This window comes from Aureobasidium namibiae (genome assembly GCF_000721765.1).
Source record: "Aureobasidium namibiae CBS 147.97 unplaced genomic scaffold scaffold_7, whole genome shotgun sequence".
Lineage (NCBI taxonomy): Eukaryota > Fungi > Ascomycota > Dothideomycetes > Dothideales > Saccotheciaceae > Aureobasidium > Aureobasidium namibiae.
In genome coordinates, this window is record NW_013581202.1 from 90,744 (window position 1) to 115,300 (window position 24,557).

Below are 24,557 nucleotides of genomic sequence, written 5' to 3' on the forward strand. Positions count from 1 at the left end.
ATCGTGTTGGCATCTCACGGACGATTGTCAGGAACAATCGCAATTGGACACTTCTTCATCGATTCGTCTACCACTCTTCACAGTCACACCCAGCTCATCACATTCCAACATGGCAGCCGACAATACCCTGGATGATTTCAGGATCACCGAAGTGCCTGGTAGCATGTTCTACGTTCCGGACTTCATCAGTCACAAGGAAGAAGCAGATTTGCTAAAAGCAATACCATCAAATCGCTGGATCCAATTACAACACCGCCGCTTGCAAACCCATCCGTCCTCACTATCAAAAAGCAATACCTTACTCGAAGCTCCACTACCGGCATGGCTTGTGGACCCAATCATCTCGAAATTCAAGTCACTTGGTCTGTTCAGTGACAGTCCACATCATGCGCCAAATCATGTCTTGATTAACGAGTACAACCCAAATGAAGGAATCATGCCGCACGAGGATGGCGCAGCATACTATCCAATCGTCGCCACTGTGAGCTTGTCGAGCACTCTGTGTCTTGACATATACGAAAAGACTCAGGATGGAGAAGAAACTCGTCTCAATTCAACACCCAAATGGCGGGTATTGCAAGAACCACGCTCTCTGCTTGTCACCTGCGGATCCGCATATACCGACACTCTTCATGGCATCTCGGAAATTGAGGTTGACGAGGATCTGAGAGCCGACACAGTGGCTAATTGGGGTCTTCTCGGCGACAGCAACATCTTGGTTGACAATGGAGGCAAGAACGTGCGCACGACTCGTGTCAGTCTCACGTACAGAGATGTTCTGAAGGTTTCAAGGGTTGGAGCGAGAATTCTGGGTAGACCGAGAGGATGATTCTCTAAAACTAATGTCCAACTTGTTCGGGCCTTTGCGACCTCATACCGGTCTCAAATACAACTGCCTACTGAGTGGTTCGTACTGTTCCCTCAGCGATTCTTCCACCATGAACAACAAATGCGACGTCCTCAATACAACCTCTTCGAGATCGACCGTGTACGAAACTGCGATTTCCTCTTCGGAAGAGAACAAGACAGGATTGTCCCTCTTCCACTTCCTTTCCTTTACTCGAAATTTGACACCAACAGCATTGTTTGCTGTGTTGGTAACCCAAAGAATAGACGGCTCACTTGGTGGAGTACTAGAAGTCGAGTTGACGCCCGCGTTAGTCTGCTTGGCCAGCCAGTCTCTCCAGACTCTGATGGTACCCTCGGAAACCTCGACAGCTGTAAGTATCGTGTCTGGACGTGGTCCAGGCTTGACTAGCATGAGCGTCGCGATCAGTTGAGTGAAAAGCTCATCCGCATCCAGAGATACTTGTTGAGAAACCAGATTGCTCTCTGTATTGTGAACGTGGATGCTTGGGTCAGCAGAACTCGGATGAGTCCTCGAGCCTGGAATGTCGCCAGCAGGATGTTTGAGAGAAGGCCTTCGAATCTCTTGATGTTGAGGTCTGAATCTCGAATACACTGCTTTACCCAGATGACCGATCCTTGCCGAGTCAGGGAGACTCTTTAGGGACTCATCGTCCAGACCCGAGGTACCTAGCGATGTGCAGAACAGCTTACCAGCTGTCAGTCTGGCACTTGGTGGATATAACTCGAGCATCAAAATATGGTCAAGCAAGGTAGCAGCAGCGGTCAAGCGGTTCTGCAGGATTCTGACACAAATCGAATGAAATCTACGTGAAACTGGAGCGAAGGTCAAGACATGTTCTGTGGTGAATGATTGCAATATGTCGTATAGAAGCTGCCCCACCGGTTAGCTGAGCACCAAGGAACATCAATGTGGCGTGTTGATGGTACCTCGTTTGGCAATGCTTCGAAGCCTCGGAGCTGCGCACTATCCATCTTGTGCGATCTACAGTGATAGGCGAGAGAAAATTCGTTCGCTCAAGGCGGGTAGGCTCGACTCAGGAGAGGGTGGCTGGGTGGAAGTGACGTGCAGGAAGGCGCGGGGTCGACGATAAGGAGTCTTATCGCGTTGTTTATTTCCGTTTTGGGCGATCAAACTCAAGTTTCTACCATGACCTTCATCACGTCGTGAAACAGCAATTCTCGAAGCACTTGTCACCATGGCGGGCATGGGAAACTTCGCTCTCCGCAACGACCACCCGAATTCACAAGATGCTGACCGGCCGGCGACCGCCCAAAAGACGCGTGATGCCGTGGAGCATAACGGCAATCCTGTATTCGACACGGACACGGAGGAATTCGATGCGACTCAAGATAGCCTTGATGAACCAGATCACGCTGCTTCGGACGGCTCCCAGGATGGCTCGGAACACGATCATGATGACGAGCAGGCTGATCAAGGCTACTATCAACATGGGATCGCTCAACTCGATGTTATGATGTCGCAGATGAAGAGGGACAATGCTCAAGCTGGCTATAACAATACAGACTCCTACCCACCTACCACTTCTGGCGAACCAGACCAACTTGATTACTCTGAGCATGAAGTCGAACTTGACCAGCCACAAGCTCAGTCTCGTGCCAAGCAGCATCGTGACCTTACTATGATCAAACCCGCACAGAGAAATGTGGTTTCCACTCCTTTGGTCACTCAAACCGAGCCACCTCACACCCAACACACCAAGGATGCTCTCAAAGTCACCGTCAAGCCCACGAAACTTCGGGTGCAACATCAGAAGTCACGGAGCAAGACACACGGAACTTCTCAGCCCATGGCCAAACATGCTCCGGGCCAGTTTCAGACTACCACCCACGCTGCCACGACGCACCAAGCCACTGTCAGAGCTCCTCTTGAACAGCCTGATCAAGCACTTCGACAGTCTGCCCGTGCCCAAATCATCACAACCGACCATCGCCCAAAGCACATCAACGAAGTCGGCAGTCACCATCAGCAGTATGCGAGAAGACCTGATCCTCACGAGCAGCACCTTAACAACATTCATCCTCAGCAACACAACGGTTTTCATCATCAGCAGCAGCAACAGCAGCAGCAGCGAGTTGAAGACCTTCCGGAAGAACATTACGAACATAACACGTACGCAGAAGATCTCGATTACGAGCTAGGAAGATTGTACGAGAAGGACTTTGATGATCTGCAGAACGAGCCTTTCGATGGACCACCACGTGAGGACGCTCATGACGCTCCATCCGATTCCTCTTCAATGCCGCTCGAAGAGAGACTCGCAGCCTTCTCTAGACTTGATGTACAAGATCAGAAAGAGCTGTTCTCTTCATTGGACATTGAACAATGGGAAGAGGCCGGTGACTGGTTCCAGAAGCGCTTCTCGGAGATCTTTGACAAGCTCAAAACTGCACGCAGGAACAGGCGTGACAAGGCTTCTGAGTTTGAGCAGCGTATTGCTCAGAGACAGCAGGCGGTTACCAAGAAAAGAAAGATTACCGACGATGTGTTGTCAGAAATGAAGAGAACAGGACAACTAGTCCTGGTAGGTACGCCAAAGAAGAAGCAAAAAGTCACAGAGTGATATGGAGGAAGGTGTTACTTTGCTGGAGTGCTGATGATGATAACGACTGCATGATGGGAGTGTCCTTTGTTTTTGCTTTCTCATTTGTGGCATGCTATAACGCTCTATACCCTATTTGCTGGCCGTTACTAGGTTCTACTTTACTACTGTTGCTAGAGTGGACAACGAAAACACGGGCATTTTATAAGTCACATCGTTGGTCGTCCGGGCAGCGTATTTTCTTGATCGACATGAACGAACAGAGGGGGACGATCGAATTGGCCATGTGGCTTTGCTGGAGGTACAACCCTGGCGCTATAGCATGATCTCAACTTATGACTATACCAGCGAACAGGTTGTACTTCTTTTGCATCTAGAGCTTCGAGCATCATCATATCCCTATAAAGGTTCTGCTATTGCCAAGAGAGGTTGGTGTAGGCGTGATGTGTCTTGAATTCCGATGAAGCGACAACTATTTGAAGTTTGGACGTGAATTACGTGCGAACCACACCCGCCATCACAACCTCAACAGTACCCCTACAGATAAACGCTCATATATGTCCGTTAGTGGCTAGGCTCTAAATGGACGCTCGATGCTGTGAACCCTGTGAATACATGAGAAGGCCGCGCGCACGGCAAGGCTCAAGCACAAGGTTCTTCGCAGACGTTGACCTGGCACAGGATCCACAAGGAGACTGGAACCAGGTAGTTGGGGACAGCAGAGTCCCCAAGAATCAGGTAGCGGGCTCGCAGCAGAGTTCATGCAACGATGGAGTCTCGTGCCCAGAAGCCACGCAGGGAGCATGCAAACACGTATGAGCTGAGGTACAGTAGAAGGCGAAGGAGAAGGATTCGAGCGGAGCTGGATTCAGTTCTCTGCAGTAGTCACTACTCAGAAGGAAGGCATCTGCGAGCTGAAAGGCACCGTGCTGACTCATAATGTTCGAATACTCCGCGAGCCAAGAGAGTAGCCAAACCATCACTGAACAATTGGGACAAATGTCTGGCGAGCGATTTTACCCTCTCAAACGTACAATCACTTGCCGCTCGACGCTCACATCTTCGAGTGATGCAATCGTATGCAGCTCTAAGGAGACGGTTGTCTCATCTGCTTCGGATAGCCGCGATGGAAGAGGTCACCATCATTTTTCAGGCCTCCAGTCGAGTACTGCACACACAGAACAAAGTCTAATCCGGGAGTTCGGCCAGACCAAAACGACGATAGTGGTAGAGCGATATGAGAGGAAACCCCACTAATGCAGGTGAGAGAACACACCCAGAATGTGTGTGATGTACGAAAGAGCCGATGGTCAATGCAATGCTCACATAGCCCTTTGGTTTCTTCTTTGGGATACTGAAATAATTAGTACGAGACTGTGACGTCTGTTTCAGACTCGGAAGCGTGTCTCTGAATGCACATTCTGAGGCTCGAGAGGAGTTGTCCACTATAGAGGTGCCTTTGAACAGGGCTGAATCCACAGCTTCCAGAAATGGGTCGTCGCGACGATTGTGCGGTCAACCAAATTAATTGTCGGTGTGAGTCGTCCTCAGTTCATTTAATTTGCGTGTTGTCGTCGAGTACGAGATGTGAGCGGTATACGTGATCCAGCCACCAGCGATTGAACTTGAACTGGTCGTTTTCGTTCACAAGGATTATCAACTACTCGTAGAGACCTGTCAAATTCGCGGGCCACAAGAGCCCACCATGAAAATGCGACAGAGAGCTGTCCGGCATCCTGCTCTTCAGACCCGGGCTTCGATTGTGCTGAGGAAATTGACTCTCGATGGTAGATTGATGCATCATGCAAGTAGATGCAAGAGACTCGTTGTGGAAGTCGGTTACGTGATCGGTTATATCAGAACCGGATGTCGCCAAGCCAGCGGCAATCTGCAGCTTCGATCTGATGGCTTGTCGTCAATCTTTCTAGCAAGATGGTCATAGAGCAGAGTACTGTACGTGCGTAAGACAGACCAGAGCAATCAATCTCTAGAAATTCGAAGGACGATCGTGGTGTGTTGGTGATCTGTTAAGTTCGATATGACCTCACCCAAGATCCATTCCTCCAAAATCTCTAGGATCCCATGTCCCGCTCTCTTTGCAGTGTATCTCCCAAGAAATCGGTGTGATCGACAGGCTTCTCCGCCAGCTGAATGGCATGCTCATCTCATAGCATGACCACGAAGATGTCGTATTGTATTGTAAAAGCTCTCAGAGATTGACACTCGAAGGCTGGGGATGTCCAGAGCGGTATATGCAAGCCCTACATGACGCCGGCGGAGCACAACCGTTGGTCTTTGTTCCCCGAAACCTTACGAGGCTCAGCCTTGTGTGCGTACTATCCTCCGAGTGCATGTGCATCGACTCGGTGGCATGAGCTCGCGGTTTCTCGTTGAGTGGTGTATGCACAGAAGATTTGGAAATGCCACGCCCAGCTGGTACATGCAAGCTTCGTGATTGCATAGCCAGTAGCATTCAAAACCATGCGCTGCAGTAGATAGTCAACGCCGGCGGCATTGCTAGACATGATTGCCGCAAGACAAGTCATTTGGCCGGCAATTTCAAAGACCCATATGGGGTTATATCTCCACATGGCTCCTTGTGATGCTGTCTAACATGACTCTGTAAGTCGATAGCAGACGATTTTCCCCTGGCGAGATCCACAAAAAAAGAACGGACACTTACTACGACCCGCAGCTGATGCGCGTTGACAGAGCATGGCGGCGGGGAACACACGGACAGAAGAACTAGCCCGTGGCGCGATCGCCCATGTCGACAGGCAAATCCAGGTAGCTGGGACCTCGAGAGGGACGAGTGCAAGAGACGCACCGACACCCTGCCACTTTCTGGCCGCTGTCAACGCACGTCTTCCTTCCTTGTTGCGCCATCGCCAATGGCGTCACCAGTTCAGGTATCTTTGTAGTGCGAGCACTACTGGTGATCTTTGGTCCAAAGATTGCCTCGATGAACACCTAGGACGTTGCACGATCACGCCTGCCTGTCCGCTCATATCTAGACGCAACATGATAGCGATAGCTTGATCGAAGCCCTCGGCCAAGTTTCTTTCGGCGGCTAGATCGGGTGAGTAGAAGGATCTCTAGTGCAGTCGGCCTGACGCAGCCGGGACATTTCTCTGATTGCAAGTCTATTGGTTGTGATGAGAGGACACACACACACAATTAATGAGAGCAGCCCAAGGCCGAGTGTGCATGGTTGCAGGATACCACGAGTTTGGTGTCCTGCAAAGATGCGTCTTCGTGCATCCTCGCGAGTGTTTCAGAATGGTTCCTAAGTCGTGAGTAGAGCTTCTTGGATAGCAACGGTGTACACCACCCGAACACACGAGCGTGGCCGTTTGTGGTGCTGTTGCTCGCTTCCGCACATCACGCTGTATCAGGCCTTTTTGTGCTCCCAGGCTATCTAACCTTCTGAACCCTCGAACCGTTTTGATAAGCTCTGATCATGGCAGTTGCTCAGAGTTCTGTCCCTGAAGGGCACACAAGACTCGAATGCGCACAGTGCTCGTCGACTTGGCTTGGGTTGTATCGTCGACCGGATCTGTCAGGGCAGGGCTGGTCCGTCCCGCCGTCGCCAAAGCTTTCCTAGCACAGATGATTTGCAAAAATGGGAAATCTTTCATGCAGGTGTGCAGTGTGCACATTTTGAAGCCACCAACTTACCAAGCTTCTGGGTTGGTGGCGGAACTGACTTGTCCCAGGTTGCGTATTCTTGCTGCAAGCATCACCCATCCGTTAAGTGCATGGAGGGTTGTCAGAGCGCATCGACCACCACACGATCCTCTGGCTGGTCGAACAACTGCTAGACTTGTTGTGAACAAGTTGGCGCATTGATCTGTTGGTAGACGGGGTGAGTGATGTTGAATCATGATTCGACCGTCGATGTCACGGCCCTCAGATCTGGGCCATATTGAGATTGACCATGCGCTCATCAGAGCCGTATCCAAGTGAGATTGATGGAGCAGCGGGTGCGGAGCATACATGCTTATTTCGAACCCGCTTGCGTACTGGTCAACAGGGGGACGCTCAGATCAAGATGCAGTAGTAGAATATGGCAAAGACCAGTCTGAAGCCTCTCTTTGCATCATGGCAACATGATGCCGCCGTTCCTGGCTACTTTTATCCCGTCCCATCTCCCATAACTTGACCACGTCCTGTACTCTGCATCCTGCTCGCTCCTCATCATTGAACTTCACCTCGGACCTGCCATAATCCAATCATCAACCTTACGACTTTGCTCGACCATTGATCACCTGCCTTCACATCAACGCAGAAAACAGCTACATATACGAGCACATATACTGCAACATAATTGACCGTACGCTTTCCGCACAGGCCTGCCGGCAGCAACCGTTTAGCGCATACCAATAATGTGAGATACATGGAATCGATCGCATGAGGTTGCAACTGACAGGAAGATCAGACGTCAACTCCACGGACGTGTCGTGATCCGAGAACCGATTCGGTCACACGGAGAGAATACGCGCACCCTGGAAAGAGGAGACCGACAGCCGTCAGCAACGACACGACTGGAAACCCACGAAAAAGGAAAAGACGAAGCCAAATCCCGTAGAGAGCCGGACAAGCCTGCGAGATTACGATTGAAATCAAGACTGGACTGGAAACCAAGCAGGACTGGTTGATTCATTTCCCTCGGAGAGCCTCGAAACAGCGCCCAGAGATTCGTTGCAGGACATCCGCGACTTGTCAAAGAGTGAAACGGACCAGGGGGCGGTATTCCTCGGGACTTCGCTCGACCTTCTCGAAGGTGACTATAATAGAACCCGGTGACGTCGTTCAGAGGCACAACTGGGTCGGCAGATACTCAACCAGAAAAGGAGAACAAGGACCCCTTCGGACGCAAGGCACGAAAGTAAAAGTGCACAGCACACAGAGAATCTGACACGAGGCAATCTCCTCAAGAGGCAGCATAGCAGAAGTGTAATTGAGCAGAAGGAAAAAGTCGACGAAGCCAGTGTTAGAAGCCATCTGGATTTGGTTAGCGTCTTTCACAGTGCCAGCCAAGCCACAATTGGAACTTCGCGGGTCGCTATCACCGGTCGCATCTTGGTCTTCGCTCCTTCCTTCCAAACCATCATTCTGCGCACTCTCATCGACCAGAAGATCAAGAAAGAGTCTCCGTTAAGTCGCGGCTTCTTCTTTTGTTTCTTTTACACACTGTGCGCAGTTCTCCCCATTGTCCCCGCCAAAGGTATGCTTGTTGTCTCTCTCCATCCTCGCCTCCCTATCATCGCCCTCGTCGTTGTGTTTTTTTTCCATCAACACACGCGTTTTCCCGATACCCGTCCCTTCTGTGCTGCATCCATCCATCGCGCGCATCGACCGCATATCGACCGCAACGCCTTGACGCTTTGTCGGTCCCCCTTCCTCTATCCACACATCCACTCATGTTGTCGTCGACTTCGCTGCCCCCATCTTCACTTGACTCTTTCACACCGTTACAGATGCCCAGCAACTAACATGATTTCAACACAGCCTTGACCGCTTTTCCGACTCTCACTTCCTACCCGATTACAATAGCGCCGCTCGAATTTTGTCTTCGACGCGTTTGTCTCGTTATTCTCTGCTCTCTGCTCGTCTGCATCTCTTCGCGCATCTCACTACGACGCGTACCTGGTGAAGCAAGAAAAACCCCTGCCTATCAGTCAGTAGTCCCAAACACACACGCGCCGTGTGCCGAAAGTCTTCTCTGCACACATCTAGACGTTCAGTCTTACACGCCCACATGTTGCTTCCTCGGATAGATTCGCTCCTGTGGCCCAGCATGAGGAGGGATAGCGGCATTGTCGGCAGAATGAAGTTGAATAGCATCCTGAATACTAACAAGTTTCCGTCAGACACTCCCGACAGAGTCATGCAGTACGAAGTTCCTCACTACCCCCCTCCCGCCCACCACGACATGTCGTCGTCGGCACCCGCGCCCCAGTACACTCAGAACCTATACGTACCTACTGGTAGAATCAAGTCCGAGAATGGTTCCGAGCGTGGTGTCTCACCTCACCCCTCGGACCCTTCGTCACGTTATTCATCTCAAGCTCCTCCTGCCATCCACCCGGCTGCCTATCCCCCTCAAGGCCTGAACAGTCTGGGTCCTAGCATGCGCTACCCTTCGCCCTCTCAGTTGCACCAGCAGATGCCTTTGATCCAACACAGCTACCATCCCGCCTCAAACGACCCAACATATGCTCAACCACCCATGAACGCAGCCCCGCCACCGGTTCAAGATCAGCAGCCTCAACAAGAAGGTACCCAGCGAAGCACTGGCAGCGGTCTGCCCAAGGCTTTCGCATGCTCGACCTGTGGCAAGGGATTCGCTCGCAGAAGTGATCTCGCCAGACATGGTATGTCAATCATGAGATGCTGGAGAGGTCGTTGCTAATACGTATTCTAGAACGCATTCACAGCGGAGTGCGTCCTCACGTATGCGACTATCCAGGCTGCGGAAAGCAGTTCATTCAGCGTTCTGCTCTCACAGTTCACTCTCGTGTTCACACCGGAGAAAAGCCTCACATGTGTGAGCGCTGCGGCAAGGTTCGTCAACGCGTCTTGAAGTTGTATTGTCGCGCCAGGTTTGCTAACAGCGTCTGTACAGCCCTTCAGCGACTCTTCGTCCCTTGCGCGTCACCGCAGAATTCACTCTGGCAAGAGACCTTACAAGTGCCCCTATGCCGACTGCCAGAAGACTTTTACGCGTCGCACAACTCTGACGCGTCACCAAAACCACCACACCGGTACCATTGAAGAATCAGCCGCTGCCACAGCTGCGGCCTTGGCCTCGCGTGCCTCGATGCAGACGCGTGGCTCGCGTTCTGATGGAGAAGAATACTCGGAGAACAAGTCGCCAATGCCTACACCCTCTCCTCACGACCGCCCTGTCTCGATTTCACCTGCTGGAGGCATGAACGGCGTTGCTGCGCTTCAGCGCTCGACTTCGGACTACTACATGAACGCCATGAACGGCGGCATGACGATGCCTCCACACATGCGCAACGAGATGGCCACGCACAGCCCGCGCTCCGCCTCTCCAGCCAATTCTCACTACTCAATGCCCAGCTCCGCCAGTCAAGCCCGCCAGCCATTGACATCTCACCCGGGCGCATACCCTCTTCCTTCGACGCTCGAACCCCCTACCACAAACCCCCCGAGCCAGAATGGCAGCGTTGGTGGTAGCCCCCACATGGGCGGCTCCGGCTGGCAATCTCCCGCTCATCAATCGATTGGAGGGGCCCAGCAGGCAGACTACTCGTACCCTGATCCTAACACGCAGCAGTACGTTCAAAACGCACAGAACCTGTATTACCAGAACCAAAACATGCGTCGTCCTCAGAGCACGGATCCCATGGACCCTTACCACGCACAGCGCATTGGCCACGTTGGACAGGAGCTCTGGGCCCAGCACCCGCAATAAAGCATGTACAAAACCAAAGGGCGGACAAGATGGGACGGGAGTTTTAACAGATAGGCACACTTGGTGTGATTAGCAGGAAGGAGTTTGTTTCGAAGAGTCTAGTCGCATTTTCATTTGCTTTTCGCACACGGTAAAGCTGCAGCACACGTTGCGGGCAGATGCACAGGGCGGCGTTGTTCTCTATTCATTCGCTTATCTCTTTTTCGAGGGAGTCTGGCGACTCGGGCTTGGGTGTTCTGGTGTGGGACGTTTGTGGCATTTGCTCTTCTTTGTCTTCCAGCGGCATATATGCAGGGCGAGGCTGCTTCGGAGGCTGATAACGACTTGACGTCCGTGTAACTATATTATAGAGACTGCTCCAGCAGTGAGAAAAGCATTCATTGTTGCATGGCAAGACAAGTACACCACAACATTATTGACCGGCTACGTGTGGATGAAGCGGGTGATTTGACGGGCCCAAAGCGGCAGCAGCGCCGAAGTTCGATGCTTCTTGGCTTGGGGCTGCACAGACGATGACGAAGATGGGAAACGCCTTGGACCTTGCACCGACCAACCTCCCCACGCCAACTTGGATTGTCGACGGTCGCTGCATGCACATCCAGAACCACCCTCTGCACCTTCTGCCCTCGCATCCAGCAGCAACCCCGCTACCGCCGCCTGCCTAGTCGCTGTCCTCGATCGTCTGCATTGACACGTGCATACCGCGCCCGCTCGCTCACTCGTCCCTTCTCGCGCAGCACACCGGGCCCGCCGCGAGCCCCAGTCCACCGCACATCATGTCGCAAATGCTCAGGAGTGTCAAGAATGTCACCAAAGGATACTCGTCCGTCCAGGTCAAGGTCAGAAATGGTCAGTGCCACCCACTCTCGTCGTCTTCCAATGCTGACACTGTCCACAGCGACCAGCAACGACCCTTGGGGCCCAACAGGCACCGACATGGCCGACATCGCCAAGATCACCTACAACAGGTCTGCAGCTTCCATCGCCCCATACCTGCACTTGGCACTGACAGCATCTTCTCAGCTCGACGGATTTCTACGAAGTCATGGACATGCTCGACAAGCGCCTCAACGACAAGGGCAAGAACTGGCGCCACGTCCTGAAATCTCTCAAGGTCCTCGACTACTGCCTCCACGAGGGCTCCGAGCTGTGTGTCACATGGGCTCGCAAGAACATCTACATCATCCGCACCCTCCGCGAGTTCATCTACCTTGACGAGGAAGGCCGTGATGTTGGCCAAAACAGTACGCTAGTCTCCAAACCTTTGCTTAGACCATTCTGACCACGCCTGCAGTTCGTGTCTCGGCCAAGGAGTTGACCTCTCTGATCATGGATGAAGAACGCTTGCGCTCCGAACGCCAGAACAGACACTCGTGGAAGTCAAGAGTCACTGGTCTCGAGGACATGGCTGGCGGAGGCTACGAAAGCGAAACACAATCGACGCCGAGAAAGCAACGCGAGCGCCCCGCCAACAGAGCACGCACCGAGGATGAAGACCTCGAGTACAGACTTGCTCTCGAGGCAAGCAAGAATGAGGCCGAGGAAGATGCCAGACGACGTGCCAACAAGAACAGAGGTGGCGAGGAAGACGACGACCTGGCCAAGGCGCTCAGATTGAGCAAAGAAGAGGAAGAGGCACGCAAGCGCGAATTCGACGATGCAAACGCAAGTTCGCTGTTTGACGACACGCCAGCTCAGACACAGCAGCCCACTGGCTTCAACCAAGGCTACCAGCAACAGACAGCCGTCGACTGGTTCGGCAACCCCATGGGACAGCAGCAGCCTCAATCCACTGGTTACCTGAACAATGCATACAACCAGCAACCTCTCCAAGCTCAGCAGACGGCTTTCCCTCAAGACTACTCCGGCTACTACCAGCAGCCTCAAGCCACTGGCTTCGATCAGTCTTTCCAGCAACAGCAACAGCCGCAGCAGCAGTTCCTGCAGCCTCAGGCAACCGGCTACAACCCATGGGCTACTCAGATGCAGCCCCAGCCCCAGCAACAGCCCCAACAAACAGCTCAACCCGGTTCCAACAATCCTTGGGCGCTTTCGTCCCCCGCCTCGCAAGAGGCCCTACGCCCTCAGGCCACCGGCTCAAACAATCCCTTTGCCTCTTCTTTCAACCGCCCACAGCAGACTCAACAAAGGGCTCCTACCTTGTCTGCCTTGCAAGAACAGAAAACCGCCACCCATTTCAACCAGCCCGCATATAACCCAATCACCAGCTACCAGGCCCCTCCACCCGCAGCTGCTCCTTTCCAACAACCAGCCCAGACCGCCCAGCCTGCCCAGCCTATGGACCCTCACCGTGCACAGCTCAATGCCCTTCTTTCCTCCGGCGAAGGCCAGGATACTTTTGGCAACGTCGGAAACATGCGCATTCCCGCTCAACACACTGCTCCAGGCACTTTCGTCAACAGCGCTGGTCAAGGACTTACCAAACTCGAAGCTTCGCGCACTGGCAACAATCCCTTTTTACAATCTCAATTCACTGGTATGCCCCAGCAGCAATTCCCTGCACAGACCGGACCTGCAAACGGATATGCATCGTCCAATCCTTTTGGCCAAAAACAGCAAGGCCCTCAACAGTCGGGCAGTCTTATCGACCTTTGATAACCTTCTCTGCCGTGCCTTTTCCCTTGTTTTGTACTGTTCTCACCTGCCAAACTACCCCTCGATTATTTTCTTCGTCCTATGTTTCCTTCAGCCGTCCCATCATCTGTGTCATAGACTTTTTGGAGCGGTGTGTTCTTAGGACCTTTTCCCCTGCTTTTGTAACTTGAGATACCGCTAATCGTTTGACCATATCATGTACCTTTTTCTATTCCAAAATCCAGAGAACTCTTCCTATCAACCATGACATTTCGGAAACACACCTTGCTTGTCATTGCTGATGATGTGATGCATGCCTCTCAATCTTCTCGAAACATGAAGCATCTAAACCCAGAATATCGACACGCATAACTGTGTTAACTTGATGTGCTAGGCTTGTCGTTCGGGAATACTAAACATCCCTAGATACCCTCTATCTACCCTTCTATTCTAGTTCTGTGCTGTCCGATGCGCGTCCCTCACAGGATCCCAGTATCCATTGCTCCTAGATCCGCCAGAACTTGCTTCATCAGTCGACGGCGGCTTTGAGTGTATCTGGCTTGATTGTGCGGATTTGTTTCTATTGTCGCGGAATCGGAACACGTGCCCTTCGGTGTAAAAGATCAGTCGAATTCATCGTTCTCACACTTGTCAAGCTTACACAGCATCCATCGTATGATCCAGTTCTCTTCGTTGAAGCTTTCTGTATCATGGCCCTTATCGTAGACTGTCTTGGTCTCAGGCATTGCCTCACGATAGATTCTCAAGATCTCGTTATGCACTGCCGATTCGCAGATCTGAACATTCGAATAGGGAGGTCGTACCTGCGTCTGTCAGCCAGGGGTGAGTATATCCTCTACTAATTCCCTTGTACTTGCATCCGGGCCACCTCTCAGTTGAGGCAACAGACTGTCAGGATTGCTCAGGATTCGCTCTCTTCCCAGAATCGCTTCGTTCTGCCAGAATCGTCAGTAGATAACTCTTAGTTCTTCTTAAATTGTTCTATCGTACTCTCATCATTTCATAGAGACGATTGTCAGAGCTCTCCTGCGAGGACAGTCCAAGACGCTGGAAGAACTTTGCTTTGGAATCGCTGCGTGCTAGAGGAGGGAGCTGTGGGGCCATTTCAGTTCAACAACTCTTTGGACAGCAATATGTTCTCCGACATCACTGGTGGCAGTCGTTAGCTTTTCAAGTTTCCGAAGGTCATGTTTAGGTCTTGTCTGTATCAACACCGACTCTCAGGCAGTACCGCTGTTGGAGCCCGTAGGAGATAGCCGCTCGTCCCGTGCCGCCCATTCAATCTACTCTGCATTCTCATGTGGAATGCTCCGCTCTTAGGGTTGTTTGCGGCTCCTGAGCGAAGGTCAAGACGGCCAAGTCATGACATTCATCCCTAGCCTAGCGAATCGAACCCCGGCCAATCGTTTGCTATGGCTTGAAGCTACGCAAAGATGGACATTGGACAGTGCCGTTCTGCACGATAAGCAGTTCAGATATCAGTGCCGACATGGAGCTTACATACATCGGCATGAGATCCATAGAGACCACGTCTGCGTCGTGGAAGAGTCAATCTGTGATAAATCTAGCTAACGCTATCAGTATGTTCGATTACGTACAACAGTGACCGTTGCTGTATATCCGTGTATGATGAATCAAATAAGTTCAGCTCCAGCCTAGCAACTGCCTGCAGCGAGCTGAGCACTACGATTGTCCTCTGTATTGGGTATCTCGAGACTCCATGGTTACGACTAACTATGTAGATTATATGCAACATCCTGGTTTGACTTATAAGCGTCGGGCAGCAACATGTCGACTAATATACAGAATCGTTGGGTCATGCAAGTTACTTCAAGCTCGACCCGGCAGGCAGGAGAAACATTAGATGAGGGCAGTTCTAGAACTCGAACTTACTAATCAAGTGGATGCAGTCTACGATGGGGCTGACTTGGCCCATACAACTGGCCGGTAACTCCTTCTATCGGAACTTGAAGTCTACACGAACCCTGATCACATGTCACGAGGAAAAGGAAGGTACCCTGGGATGTCAGCAACACACCACCTGGCGCAGCATCTCTCTCCCACGCCAAACCATAATTCACACCAAACATCCTACCGCAAACAGCAATCGATTAGCATGCTTCTTTTTCCCCCATCTTCAATCCAAGAACCACTTCGTGATAGTACTAATGGCAAATGCCTCGATCGTTCAGCCGGAAGCTGGACATCGACTTCGAGGAAATCTTGTCACCTTACAGACCTAGCAATCTCGGAAGTCGGCTCGTCTGACACATCGATATACAATGCATCAAAAGCGCCCTCACACGCATCAGATGTTGCTTCGGATCCGGATCACCAACATTCTTCCAACAACGCGTCTGCTACCGATCATGAAATCCAACCCCTTCACGTGCGAGCAAAGAGTGAAGGAAGTGCTCAGCATGACACGGTCCGGTTCGTCAACCGCCCGAACGGCACACCTCTCTTCACCATTGCCGAGCAGATGTCTCTTGCCACCCTTCGGACACAGATATCTTTCGCTTCTTTCAGGAGGAAAGGGTCCGCTACTCTGATCGCCACTTCTTCCGGAAAGCTCAAGGCCGCAAGCGTCGATGACACGGTACTTTACATGTCTAGACACGGTCTCTCTCGGAATACTCAAGCATCTTCGAGTCTAGACATTCCAAGCTCGGGGGAAGACCCAGTGCAGCCTTTGCAACCACCGTTCGTGCCACCTCATCGCGTGAAGACCCCCGATGGTGTACCGCACTGGCCCCTGACCGCCCGTGTATCTTTCGCACGAAGGATGGCAAGGACTCTGAGCTCCGCGACGTCACTGTCTCCAAGAGAAGGTGCACTTCTGATCTTCAGAGCTGTGACTGGGGAGGTCCGATCACGCCGTAGGCCTCAGCCTTCAGCCTGGCGTCCACCTGTCAGTGGGCATTCGACATATCGTTACGACCAACCTTCTCGGCATCCACTCAATAGTGTACGCCTCGCGGAAGTCACACGAGATGAAGATGATAGACCAGATGAGACACAAGCTCAGATGATTCCGGAACCAACTCTCATGGAACGGCAATCTTTGGACAGAAGGTGTCGTTCAAAGTCGGCTAACGCCTCCCACGCTCAAAGAGCTCTGGGCGCCATCGATGGGAATGCCATTCCTATAAACCCTGCTCGAGCCATCAGGGCTCGTTCGGTCTCGGTGCCTCAACGATTGACGGTGCCAGAGGCCGATTCGACTCTAAGATCACCGACACAGAACACAGTACAACCGGGTCAAAGCACAACAGCGTATCACTCTGATACACTGCGAACAATTGACATGATTGGGAGTTTTCCATCGCCGCCATCAAGACCGCCGTCGAAGAGAAGGGACAGATTACAATGTTTTGCGCCCGTACCACAGAGAGCTCCGTTTGCACACTTTCTAGGCGAGAGAGACTTGACGACAGACCCTACTGCAAGTCAAGACTAGGCATCCAACGACGACATCTCGGGTCCGCAACAGGCAAATAATTCGTCACTCCCAAGAATGGGAGGTACCCCACCAATCCGCGGTGAACAGGACAGGTACACCTTCTCGGGTATGCCGATATATCGTGATGATGCGGCATCGCTAGAAAGTCACGATCGCTTGCGTTTCACGATATCTGACCCGGAATCCATTGGTAATCGCGGCATAGACGCAGGTCAAGTCGAGGGCGAATATGGTGCTGTGCCCCAAAGTGCGAATCTAGTGGGATCAACACAGCCTTACTTGCAGGATGCAGGCGATACTGTCCTGCAGCAGGATGATCTTGACGAGAGTCCAGACAATGTAATGCTGAATGGTCAATCATGTCCTGCTAATGCCACGTATCCAGCCTCGGACACAGGAGGACACGGCCAGAATGGACAGTCAACTCATGAACCTGCGAGCAGAATCCAGATGGAAAGAACTTGGAAGGTCAAGCTGCGGACAATGCAATCGACCATAGGATGGAGGGACGGCGGACTCGAACGCAGGAGATGTCAGATCACCAAGCCTCTTGCTAGAGGCATGCGCTGGATTGGAAAGAGTTGTACGTGTCGGGACAAGGATGATGACGAACCAGACGAAGAGCCCATTCGGCAAGGAATCCGGCTTGTTGAGGTGTGATGCTTGGCTGCTGAGGGGCTATCACTGAACACTCGAAACACCTAACTACTACTACTACAACATTGTTGCTGTCAAACGGAAAGACTGTATTTTATTCATCAGGTGTGTCATGTGGAGAGTGGAGCCGTGTGATCGTGAATAGATTGGACATGATTCGTGAAAAGTTATACGGACCATTATCGAGGGAGACGGATCCGCTCCCAAACGAATCCCAGTATGCAGATGTATGAGATATGTACAAGGGTTGTTACAGCCGCACTAAGAGAGCTTGACGCCGGCTCTTTTTCTCTTCGCGGGAGAAGTCAAGCCTGGTAGTTCGCTGTCCTTTTGTCCGGTTGCCGGCCTCACCGCCCTTCCCAGCGTGGTCCTGACTCGCTTCTTTGCGGGGCTCGACAGGCCAGGCAGAGAAGACGTGTGAGCAACTGTTGAACTCGCTACGTCGTTTTTCGAGGGAGCGAATTCGAGTCTGGAAGACAATGACGGAGGTTTGAGTGCGGTGAATGGAGTAGGCGGCTTCTTGGGTGTACCAAGACTGGTGGTCAGAGGTTCAGAAGATTGGTGTGCGGGTATCGTAGGTGGTTGTAGTAGTGGGGCAGTGGATACTGGCTTCGGTACAGCAAGCTTAGAAGAACGCGCAGGAGTTGCGATTCGAGACTTTCTCTTGATAGGCACAGTTTTGGCACGCGGTGCCGGTTCACTTGGCGGCTGGACTGCTGGTTGTGATTCGGGCTCAGGAATGTCGACTTCCGTCTCGACAGTCTCTTCGAGCGGTTCCTCGGCAGATGTGAGGGGCACAAAGGGTTCCAAGGCTCTGGCAGACACCCTTGAAGTACGAGCTTTCGTCTTTGGCGGGTCATCGGGCGAGTCTGATTCAAACTCGCGTACGTGTGTCAGAGTCTCGTTCCATTGCACACTTCTGCGTACTTCTGGCTTGTCGCTTTGCACATTTTCGACTGCATCCACTTCAGCCAAATCCCCGGTCGAGTCCTCGGGTGAAACAATCTCATCTCCGACAACCAATAGCCTTGCTTGAGGCATGAGACTCTTGCCCTTGTTCTTGCGCGTGTTGGCTCGCGTTAGCAAAGCCAACTCCTGTGCTTCCGTTCTCTTCAGCGCAATGTGATCAGCTGCACTTCTAATGGCGATCTTGGCTGGCTTTTTCGGGGCAGCAGCTGGTGTGCGCGTACGCGTCGTCCTTCTCGGTGCTTTGGATCTAGTCGGTGTCGATGTTGGCACTTCAGGAATGGGATCGTCTTTGACAGGTTCGGGTTCTGGCTCGGCGTCTTGTACATCTGACATAAGATCTGAGGACAACAGAGGACTGGCTGGATCGAGATCGGTCAAGGCTTCGGGCTTGTCGGATGAAGCAAGGGCATGGCGCACAGCGTCCGAGTCTCTGCGATTCTCGAGGGATTCGCGTCTGTGAACGGGCATAGATCGTTTGCTTGCAGCGGCGCGGCTGAGGAAGGCATGGAGGATGGCAGTATCGTCTGATATCCTAGGCACTGAAACGGCGTCGGGGGTGTTAGTGTCCTCTGGGGGAGCTGACGAGGAGCGTAAGTCTTGGAGAGAGACGGGGTTGGCATGCTCGGTGTCAGTGTCATCAGAGAACGAGTGTCGTGGGTGCAAGGGGTCCGAAGCAGCATCGAGGCCCACGCACGGTTTCTTCTTCCGCGGGCCTGGAGATTTTGGAACAGTGGGTTGGGCGAGACGAGGTTGGGAGTGTAGGTGGTGGTATGGGGCCTTTGTCGCGCGTTGATAAAGACGAGTGATTGTGATGCGTGAAGGCTGCAGGTGAGCGGCGTCGGTGGGGTTCCACGAAAAATGCTTTGGACGCGACAAGACGGGGGCGGCGGGTGCAGAATGCGAACGAGCAGACGGCGACAGTGTCAAGGGAGGAGCAGACGCGTCGACATCCATAGTCGAGGTCAGCAGTTGTGCATACGAATAAAGATGAGGGTGGGGAAAGAAAGTGCGCGGCACGAGATACGAGGCAAGCAGCAGACGGGCACATGCAAGATGATGTTTGATGACAAGCACAACAAAGCCCGCCGTGCATACGGCAACGCCGCCTCGCTCGGTCACGCTCGGGGAAGGTGTGCCGACGCCAAGAGGGAGATTTCGAGAGGTGCTCGACTTGGTGCTTCTGGACATACACCAAGTGCATATCATTGTCGCCAGTAGCTCGTCATGGTCGTCAAGAATACCCAAGCTGTCGCAAAGGCCACCGCGCCCCGTCTGCCACCCCTCCACAAGCTGCGCGTCCGTAAGCCCGACCAGGCTGGTGCAAATCCTTGCATCGGTGTCATGTCCTCAGTCCTCGGTATCTTTGCGCGCATCCCTCTTCCATCTGTATACTGGTCTGACACACTCTCCCAGGATGCTGGGCTTCGTCTGGGTACACAGCTCAAGGATGTGCCGCTCTTGAGCAACAGCTACGCGCATGCATGGACGCCCCCGTATGTCTTTCTTTGCCGCCTCAATCCAATCCTCGACCACTTTGACTCTAATACTCTTGCAGAAAGCCGGACAAACCAAGAAGAGTTCCATCAACTACCATCTCTCGAGACTCTACCCGCAAATCATCGGCCCACACAAGCGAAAGTAGGCTCGAGTCGATCCTTCTTCATCTTCACGACTGCATCCCGGCATTACACGGCGTAACGGCGACAAGAATACTCCCTCTTGATCTTTGCTTCTCTTTCCAGGCGGCGTCCCGGAACTCTCTCTATCCAACAACTCTATCTTCGACATGTACAATTATTCTCAAAACTGCTCCTGACATCCAGGACCTTTCCTCCACAATCTATCTCTGTCCGGTCTTGATGCTCACACCATTATACATGCTCTGTGCTATCTCAAGACGTAGTCGAGATCTGAACACTGTGTGTACACATCAAGAGCAATTGTTGTGAAAGGGTCGCTAGACAAGCCCAGGCATAGCGGCATGCAAAGCTTCCTTGCCGCGGCTGTGTCGAAACGTGAAATGTTAAGCAATTACCTTCCTTGCCAGAATATCGGATTTTGAGCATAACTCGTGACACATGATTGTTCTGATCGTCGTCGTTGTTGATACTGCTGCCGCTGCTCCTCCGAGACTCAGACTCCCCGCATGATTGGCCAAAGCTTGGTGCTTCTAGACGTTTCTGCAACAATATTTCCTCGCTGTCCCGGTCTCCTGTCGCTCGACCATCATCTTGAATATCCATCGTCTGCCTGTCTGGTTGTTGCGCTTGCTATCTTCTTCTTTTCCTCCTGTTCCAATTTGCCCTACTGTTTGAGCAATGTAAGTCCGATGACTCTGCCTACATCCCGCGTCACCATTGTATGATGAGACACCAGCTGGCACCAGTCCTAGAAAGACTTGTACTCTTTTTGCTGCGGAATAGCTTGCGGGGACAACGTCCCTATCTCTGATACAGATACTCATTCACATCTCTCTATCCGTTTCTTGAGTCACGGTGCATTGGCTGACCTTTCCATGTTTAGACGCGCATAATCTACCCTCTGATTTCACAAAACCCTCCACGTCGCCGACATGGTTCTCCACAACCCCAACAACTGGCACTGGGTCAACAAGGATGTCTCAGGCTGGACCAAGGAATATCTGGAAAAAGACCTCGTCGGCATCAAGGCAGAGAAGGATGGTGCATCCGCTGAGATCTCAAAGCTACTGAGCCAGGAGGGCGATGTCGAGGTCGCACAACGCAAGGGCAAGGTCATCACCATCTTCGACCTCAAGTTGCAACTCGAGTACACTGGCAAGACAAAGGACGACGAGGATGTCAGCGGTACCATCACCATCCCTGAGGTTGCTCATGACACCGAAGAGGATGAGTACGTGGTGCGTGATTCCACACTCTTCACACGCTTCAGCCTTGTTGCTGACATCATGTCTAGTTCGAGATCGACATGTACTCTGAGTCTTCCTCCAAGACCCCCGTCAAGGACCTCGTCCGATCGCAAATTACCTCGCAACTTCGCGCTAGATTCCAGCAGCTGGGCCATGCCCTGATGGAAGCCCACGGCAAAGACATTCAGCACGCTGCTGGTCACAAGCCCGCCTTCACTCCCGCCAAAGTCTACTCGAGCTCATCTGTCAACAAGTCAAGCGACGACTCCAAGTCCTCGACTACCACCACTACCTCCAACGGTAAAGGCCCCGCCGTGAACGTGACCAGTCTCAGCGACCAGCAAGAGTTCCGTTGCGACGCTCCCATGCTTTTCCAAATTCTCACCGACCCTCAACGCATCGCTGCATTCACCCGCGCACCTCCGAAGGTCTTCGAGGGCGCTAGACCCGGCGGCAAGTTCGAGATCTTTGGCGGAAACGTCAGTGGAGAGTACGTCGAGCTCTCGGAACCTACAAAGATTGTCCAGAAGTGGCGTCTGGCTCAGTGGCCCCAGGGTCACTACAGCACTCTGAACATTGCCTTTGAGCAGAACAACGTCGACTCTGTCACCATCATGCGCGTCGACTGGGCTGGCGTGCCCGTCGGTGAAGAGGAGGCCACCAAGCGCAACTGGGAGAACTACTACGTTCGCTCGATGAAGCAGACATTCGGCATCGGCTCGATCCTGTGAGCAGAGTCAATCAGCTTTTCACAGAAATGCGACAAGAATTTTACGGGTACACGAAAGCATTTCAATCGGACTCCTTCGGTTCGTTCTCTTTGATTAGAGATACATTTAGGTTCGAGAATAATCATACAAAATTATACACATCAAGTCGTCTCAACTTTTAGACTCTTTTTCTCTTCAATCATTGACTGGGCGCAAACTTGAAGTCCTCGTTATGCACCCAGTTTCCGCGATCGTATTTGAACAGGGAGAGACCGAGGACGGTACCGTGGCATCCTTTCCATTCCTGTTGCACCTGCTCAAAAGCCTTTTGTACCTCCTTCTCATCATCGACCTTGTTCATGATGGTGTAATGCGCTGCAAACCCGCCAGCGTCTTGACGACTCAAGAAGTCCGCCCAAGCCGCCTTCAATTGCTGGTGGACTTGTCTAGCATCGTCACCACCAGAAGATTTAGGCAGGCCGATAGCGATGCCTTTGTTGAGTCGGAACGGTGTTGCGGCAAGGAGATGGAATTGCGAGGTCTTGCTCGAGATCTCCCTCAGAGTTGGCTTGATCGATTCCTCGAGCTGACTTCCGGGTAGTGCATGGAAGAGAGTGATGTGTGCTTCGAGTCTGTTCAACCGAGGAGGGAAGTACTTGTTTCGTGTCTCGGTCAAGGTGCGGTGGTGTTTGGCGTCTGTTAGAAGAGTCAAGACGTAGACTGCTTCTTCTGCAGATGATGTCTGCGGGATATATGAAGGCGACTGATTCCTTTTGTGGCTTGGTCCACCATGTCGGCTGCCTTGCTGCTCTCCAGAGGCATGCTGACGGTGATTTGACGAGGACTGGTTGGCGGGTGGTTTGTTGACCGGCTTTGGTTGCGGCTTTGGTATATCTGCGGACCCTGCAGCTGCAGAGTATGAAAGTCGAGTGTTTTGCGACATGATTGTTCGCGTCTGTCCGATTAACGTTCTTCGCTGAATGACCGAAAGACTGTACATGGTCGTCGAAACAATACTCGAGTTGACAAAAAGACTTTATAAACGTCCGTTGTCCATGACGTAGTAGCCGATCTCTGACGCATTGTCAGAAGCACTGTTGCCGGAACTCAGCTCTATAACCAGACGTCAAGAATACTTTGATATTCTCGTGAGGTCGAGACTGCTTTGTGTTTTCGATATGGCCGTAGTTTCAAGGCGATTGGGTTAAGACAGCCATTTCATGGTATTGCTGGGTACCAACCGCTTCAATGTTTCGATATGCATCACTTGGCCCTTGAGTTTGAGGTCTCTGACATCTGGTCGGTTTTTTGCAGTAGTGTCTATGCGTCTGGCATTTCCGCCGTAGACAATAGTGAAATCAGGCAGGTTTTCTGATTGAATGCTGGAAGATGCAGTTATCTTGCAGAACTATAGTCTTGAGGTCAGCACACAAATGGTACAGACATGTTTGTGAGTATAGACTGGTCACTAACCTTGCCTACGATTACGCCAGGTCCTAGAGTTGAGTTGGCCTCAACCGTGCTGCCAGTCCCTATCTTCTCGGCCTGCACAATTGATCCGCTCTCGACGCTGACACTTTCCTCGAGTTCGACCGTTGTTCCGGCGAAAGCTCCAGGGCTGTCACTCAAGCCAACAGTAGCCCGATCTTCAACCACACAATTCTTCCCTATGCGAACAGCTCCTGTGTTTGATACAATTTTTGCGAACGGGTGCAGTACCACGTTCTCACCAATCGAGACGGGATGCGTACCAACAATCACGGCCTTGTCGGAAATTATGGCTGACGGGTGAATTGAGCATGGCGGTTTGGGACCAGGAGCAGCTGAAGCCTGCCGACGGACGCTACCTGCACCAGAAGACATGGTAGATACCTAGTATGTTCGAGTTGAAGCGCAAGCAATTGTATCGATGAACAAACAAGGTGGTGGAGGAAGAGTGACACGTGCAGCGGAGATGTGGCTGTTGCCGAGAAATTTGAGGATGCTCAACTTCATGTCCCGGAGAGAAGCGACACAACTACACTTGCTAAACTGTCAATGTGTTGTCTTCGTACCTAGTCAGACGTGCGATACCCAGCTTTGACTCTGTCTGGGAATACATGCGGTTTGACACTGGACCAATCAAGTGCTTCCCGGTGTGAGATGCGCAGCTGTTTGTCTAGCACAGCAGCAATCAGAGACACAATAGGCTAGATATGCTAAGTAACCTGATGCCCGTAAGTGTACGTATCTGTATCAATGTAGGTCGATTCAATGAGTTAGGTGGCTCTTGTAGAGGAGGGCGCGAACCTACACAGTATGGTAACAGCAGGTACGATGCAGAGAGAGCCCTCAAATTCCCGTTCTTTCCCAAATCAACTTCGCTCGTTTGCAAAGAAAG

General features: G+C 52.1%; 13 protein-coding genes across 13 annotated transcripts; 7 read left to right on the forward strand and 6 right to left on the reverse strand.

The window, feature by feature from the left end:
* Positions 1–109: 109 nt before the first annotated feature.
* M436DRAFT_81116 (uncharacterized protein) lies at positions 110–829 on the forward strand (the record flags this gene model as incomplete). Its single annotated transcript, XM_013572804.1, has 1 exon — positions 110–829. The coding sequence occupies one exon, from the start codon at positions 110–112 to the stop codon at positions 827–829; it is 720 nt and encodes a 239-aa protein (XP_013428258.1).
* Positions 830–871: 42 nt separating this feature from the next.
* Positions 872–1,842, reverse strand: M436DRAFT_72099 (uncharacterized protein; the record flags this gene model as incomplete). The annotated part of the gene is made up of 2 exons (XM_013572717.1): positions 872–1,741; positions 1,798–1,842. The coding sequence occupies 2 exons, from the start codon at positions 1,840–1,842 to the stop codon at positions 872–874; spliced, it is 915 nt and encodes a 304-aa protein (XP_013428171.1).
* Positions 1,843–2,066: 224 nt separating this feature from the next.
* Positions 2,067–3,452, forward strand: M436DRAFT_81118 (uncharacterized protein; the record flags this gene model as incomplete). The annotated part of the gene is made up of 1 exon (XM_013572805.1): positions 2,067–3,452. The coding sequence occupies one exon, from the start codon at positions 2,067–2,069 to the stop codon at positions 3,450–3,452; it is 1,386 nt and encodes a 461-aa protein (XP_013428259.1).
* Positions 3,453–6,889: 3,437 nt separating this feature from the next.
* M436DRAFT_63059 (uncharacterized protein) lies at positions 6,890–7,429 on the reverse strand (the record flags this gene model as incomplete). Its single annotated transcript, XM_013572645.1, has 2 exons — positions 6,890–7,031; positions 7,110–7,429. 2 exons carry the CDS (start codon positions 7,427–7,429, stop codon positions 6,890–6,892), a joined length of 462 nt encoding a protein of 153 aa, XP_013428099.1.
* Positions 7,430–9,408: 1,979 nt separating this feature from the next.
* On the forward strand, positions 9,409–10,860 carry M436DRAFT_18491 (uncharacterized protein; the record flags this gene model as incomplete). Its single annotated transcript, XM_013572399.1, has 3 exons — positions 9,409–9,808; positions 9,859–9,998; positions 10,060–10,860. Coding segments are annotated over 3 exons (1,341 nt in total), but the record flags the coding sequence as incomplete, so codon positions are not given.
* A 791-nt stretch (positions 10,861–11,651) lies between these two features.
* On the forward strand, positions 11,652–13,491 carry M436DRAFT_44619 (epsin-1; the record flags this gene model as incomplete). The annotated part of the gene is made up of 4 exons (XM_013572427.1): positions 11,652–11,724; positions 11,774–11,843; positions 11,899–12,119; positions 12,170–13,491. 4 exons carry the CDS (start codon positions 11,652–11,654, stop codon positions 13,489–13,491), a joined length of 1,686 nt encoding a protein of 561 aa, XP_013427881.1.
* A 602-nt stretch (positions 13,492–14,093) lies between these two features.
* M436DRAFT_45276 (uncharacterized protein) lies at positions 14,094–14,595 on the reverse strand (the record flags this gene model as incomplete). Its single annotated transcript, XM_013572551.1, has 3 exons — positions 14,094–14,294; positions 14,331–14,426; positions 14,482–14,595. 3 exons carry the CDS (start codon positions 14,593–14,595, stop codon positions 14,094–14,096), a joined length of 411 nt encoding a protein of 136 aa, XP_013428005.1.
* Positions 14,596–15,607: 1,012 nt separating this feature from the next.
* Positions 15,608–16,992, forward strand: M436DRAFT_72102 (uncharacterized protein; the record flags this gene model as incomplete). Its single annotated transcript, XM_013572718.1, has 3 exons — positions 15,608–16,696; positions 16,736–16,890; positions 16,947–16,992. The coding sequence occupies 3 exons, from the start codon at positions 15,608–15,610 to the stop codon at positions 16,990–16,992; spliced, it is 1,290 nt and encodes a 429-aa protein (XP_013428172.1).
* Positions 16,993–17,872: 880 nt separating this feature from the next.
* Positions 17,873–19,534, reverse strand: M436DRAFT_81121 (uncharacterized protein; the record flags this gene model as incomplete). Its single annotated transcript, XM_013572806.1, has 1 exon — positions 17,873–19,534. The coding sequence occupies one exon, from the start codon at positions 19,532–19,534 to the stop codon at positions 17,873–17,875; it is 1,662 nt and encodes a 553-aa protein (XP_013428260.1).
* Positions 19,535–19,804: 270 nt separating this feature from the next.
* On the forward strand, positions 19,805–20,222 carry M436DRAFT_81122 (mitochondrial ribosomal protein 10; the record flags this gene model as incomplete). The annotated part of the gene is made up of 3 exons (XM_013572807.1): positions 19,805–19,937; positions 19,994–20,073; positions 20,136–20,222. 3 exons carry the CDS (start codon positions 19,805–19,807, stop codon positions 20,220–20,222), a joined length of 300 nt encoding a protein of 99 aa, XP_013428261.1.
* A 930-nt stretch (positions 20,223–21,152) lies between these two features.
* On the forward strand, positions 21,153–22,198 carry M436DRAFT_72105 (Hsp90 co-chaperone AHA1; the record flags this gene model as incomplete). The annotated part of the gene is made up of 2 exons (XM_013572719.1): positions 21,153–21,458; positions 21,515–22,198. 2 exons carry the CDS (start codon positions 21,153–21,155, stop codon positions 22,196–22,198), a joined length of 990 nt encoding a protein of 329 aa, XP_013428173.1.
* Positions 22,199–22,376: 178 nt separating this feature from the next.
* Positions 22,377–23,120, reverse strand: M436DRAFT_72106 (uncharacterized protein; the record flags this gene model as incomplete). The annotated part of the gene is made up of 1 exon (XM_013572720.1): positions 22,377–23,120. The coding sequence occupies one exon, from the start codon at positions 23,118–23,120 to the stop codon at positions 22,377–22,379; it is 744 nt and encodes a 247-aa protein (XP_013428174.1).
* Positions 23,121–23,381: 261 nt separating this feature from the next.
* On the reverse strand, positions 23,382–24,040 carry M436DRAFT_44760 (trimeric LpxA-like protein; the record flags this gene model as incomplete). The annotated part of the gene is made up of 2 exons (XM_013572459.1): positions 23,382–23,585; positions 23,651–24,040. The coding sequence occupies 2 exons, from the start codon at positions 24,038–24,040 to the stop codon at positions 23,382–23,384; spliced, it is 594 nt and encodes a 197-aa protein (XP_013427913.1).
* Between the last annotated feature and the right edge of the window lie 517 nt (positions 24,041–24,557).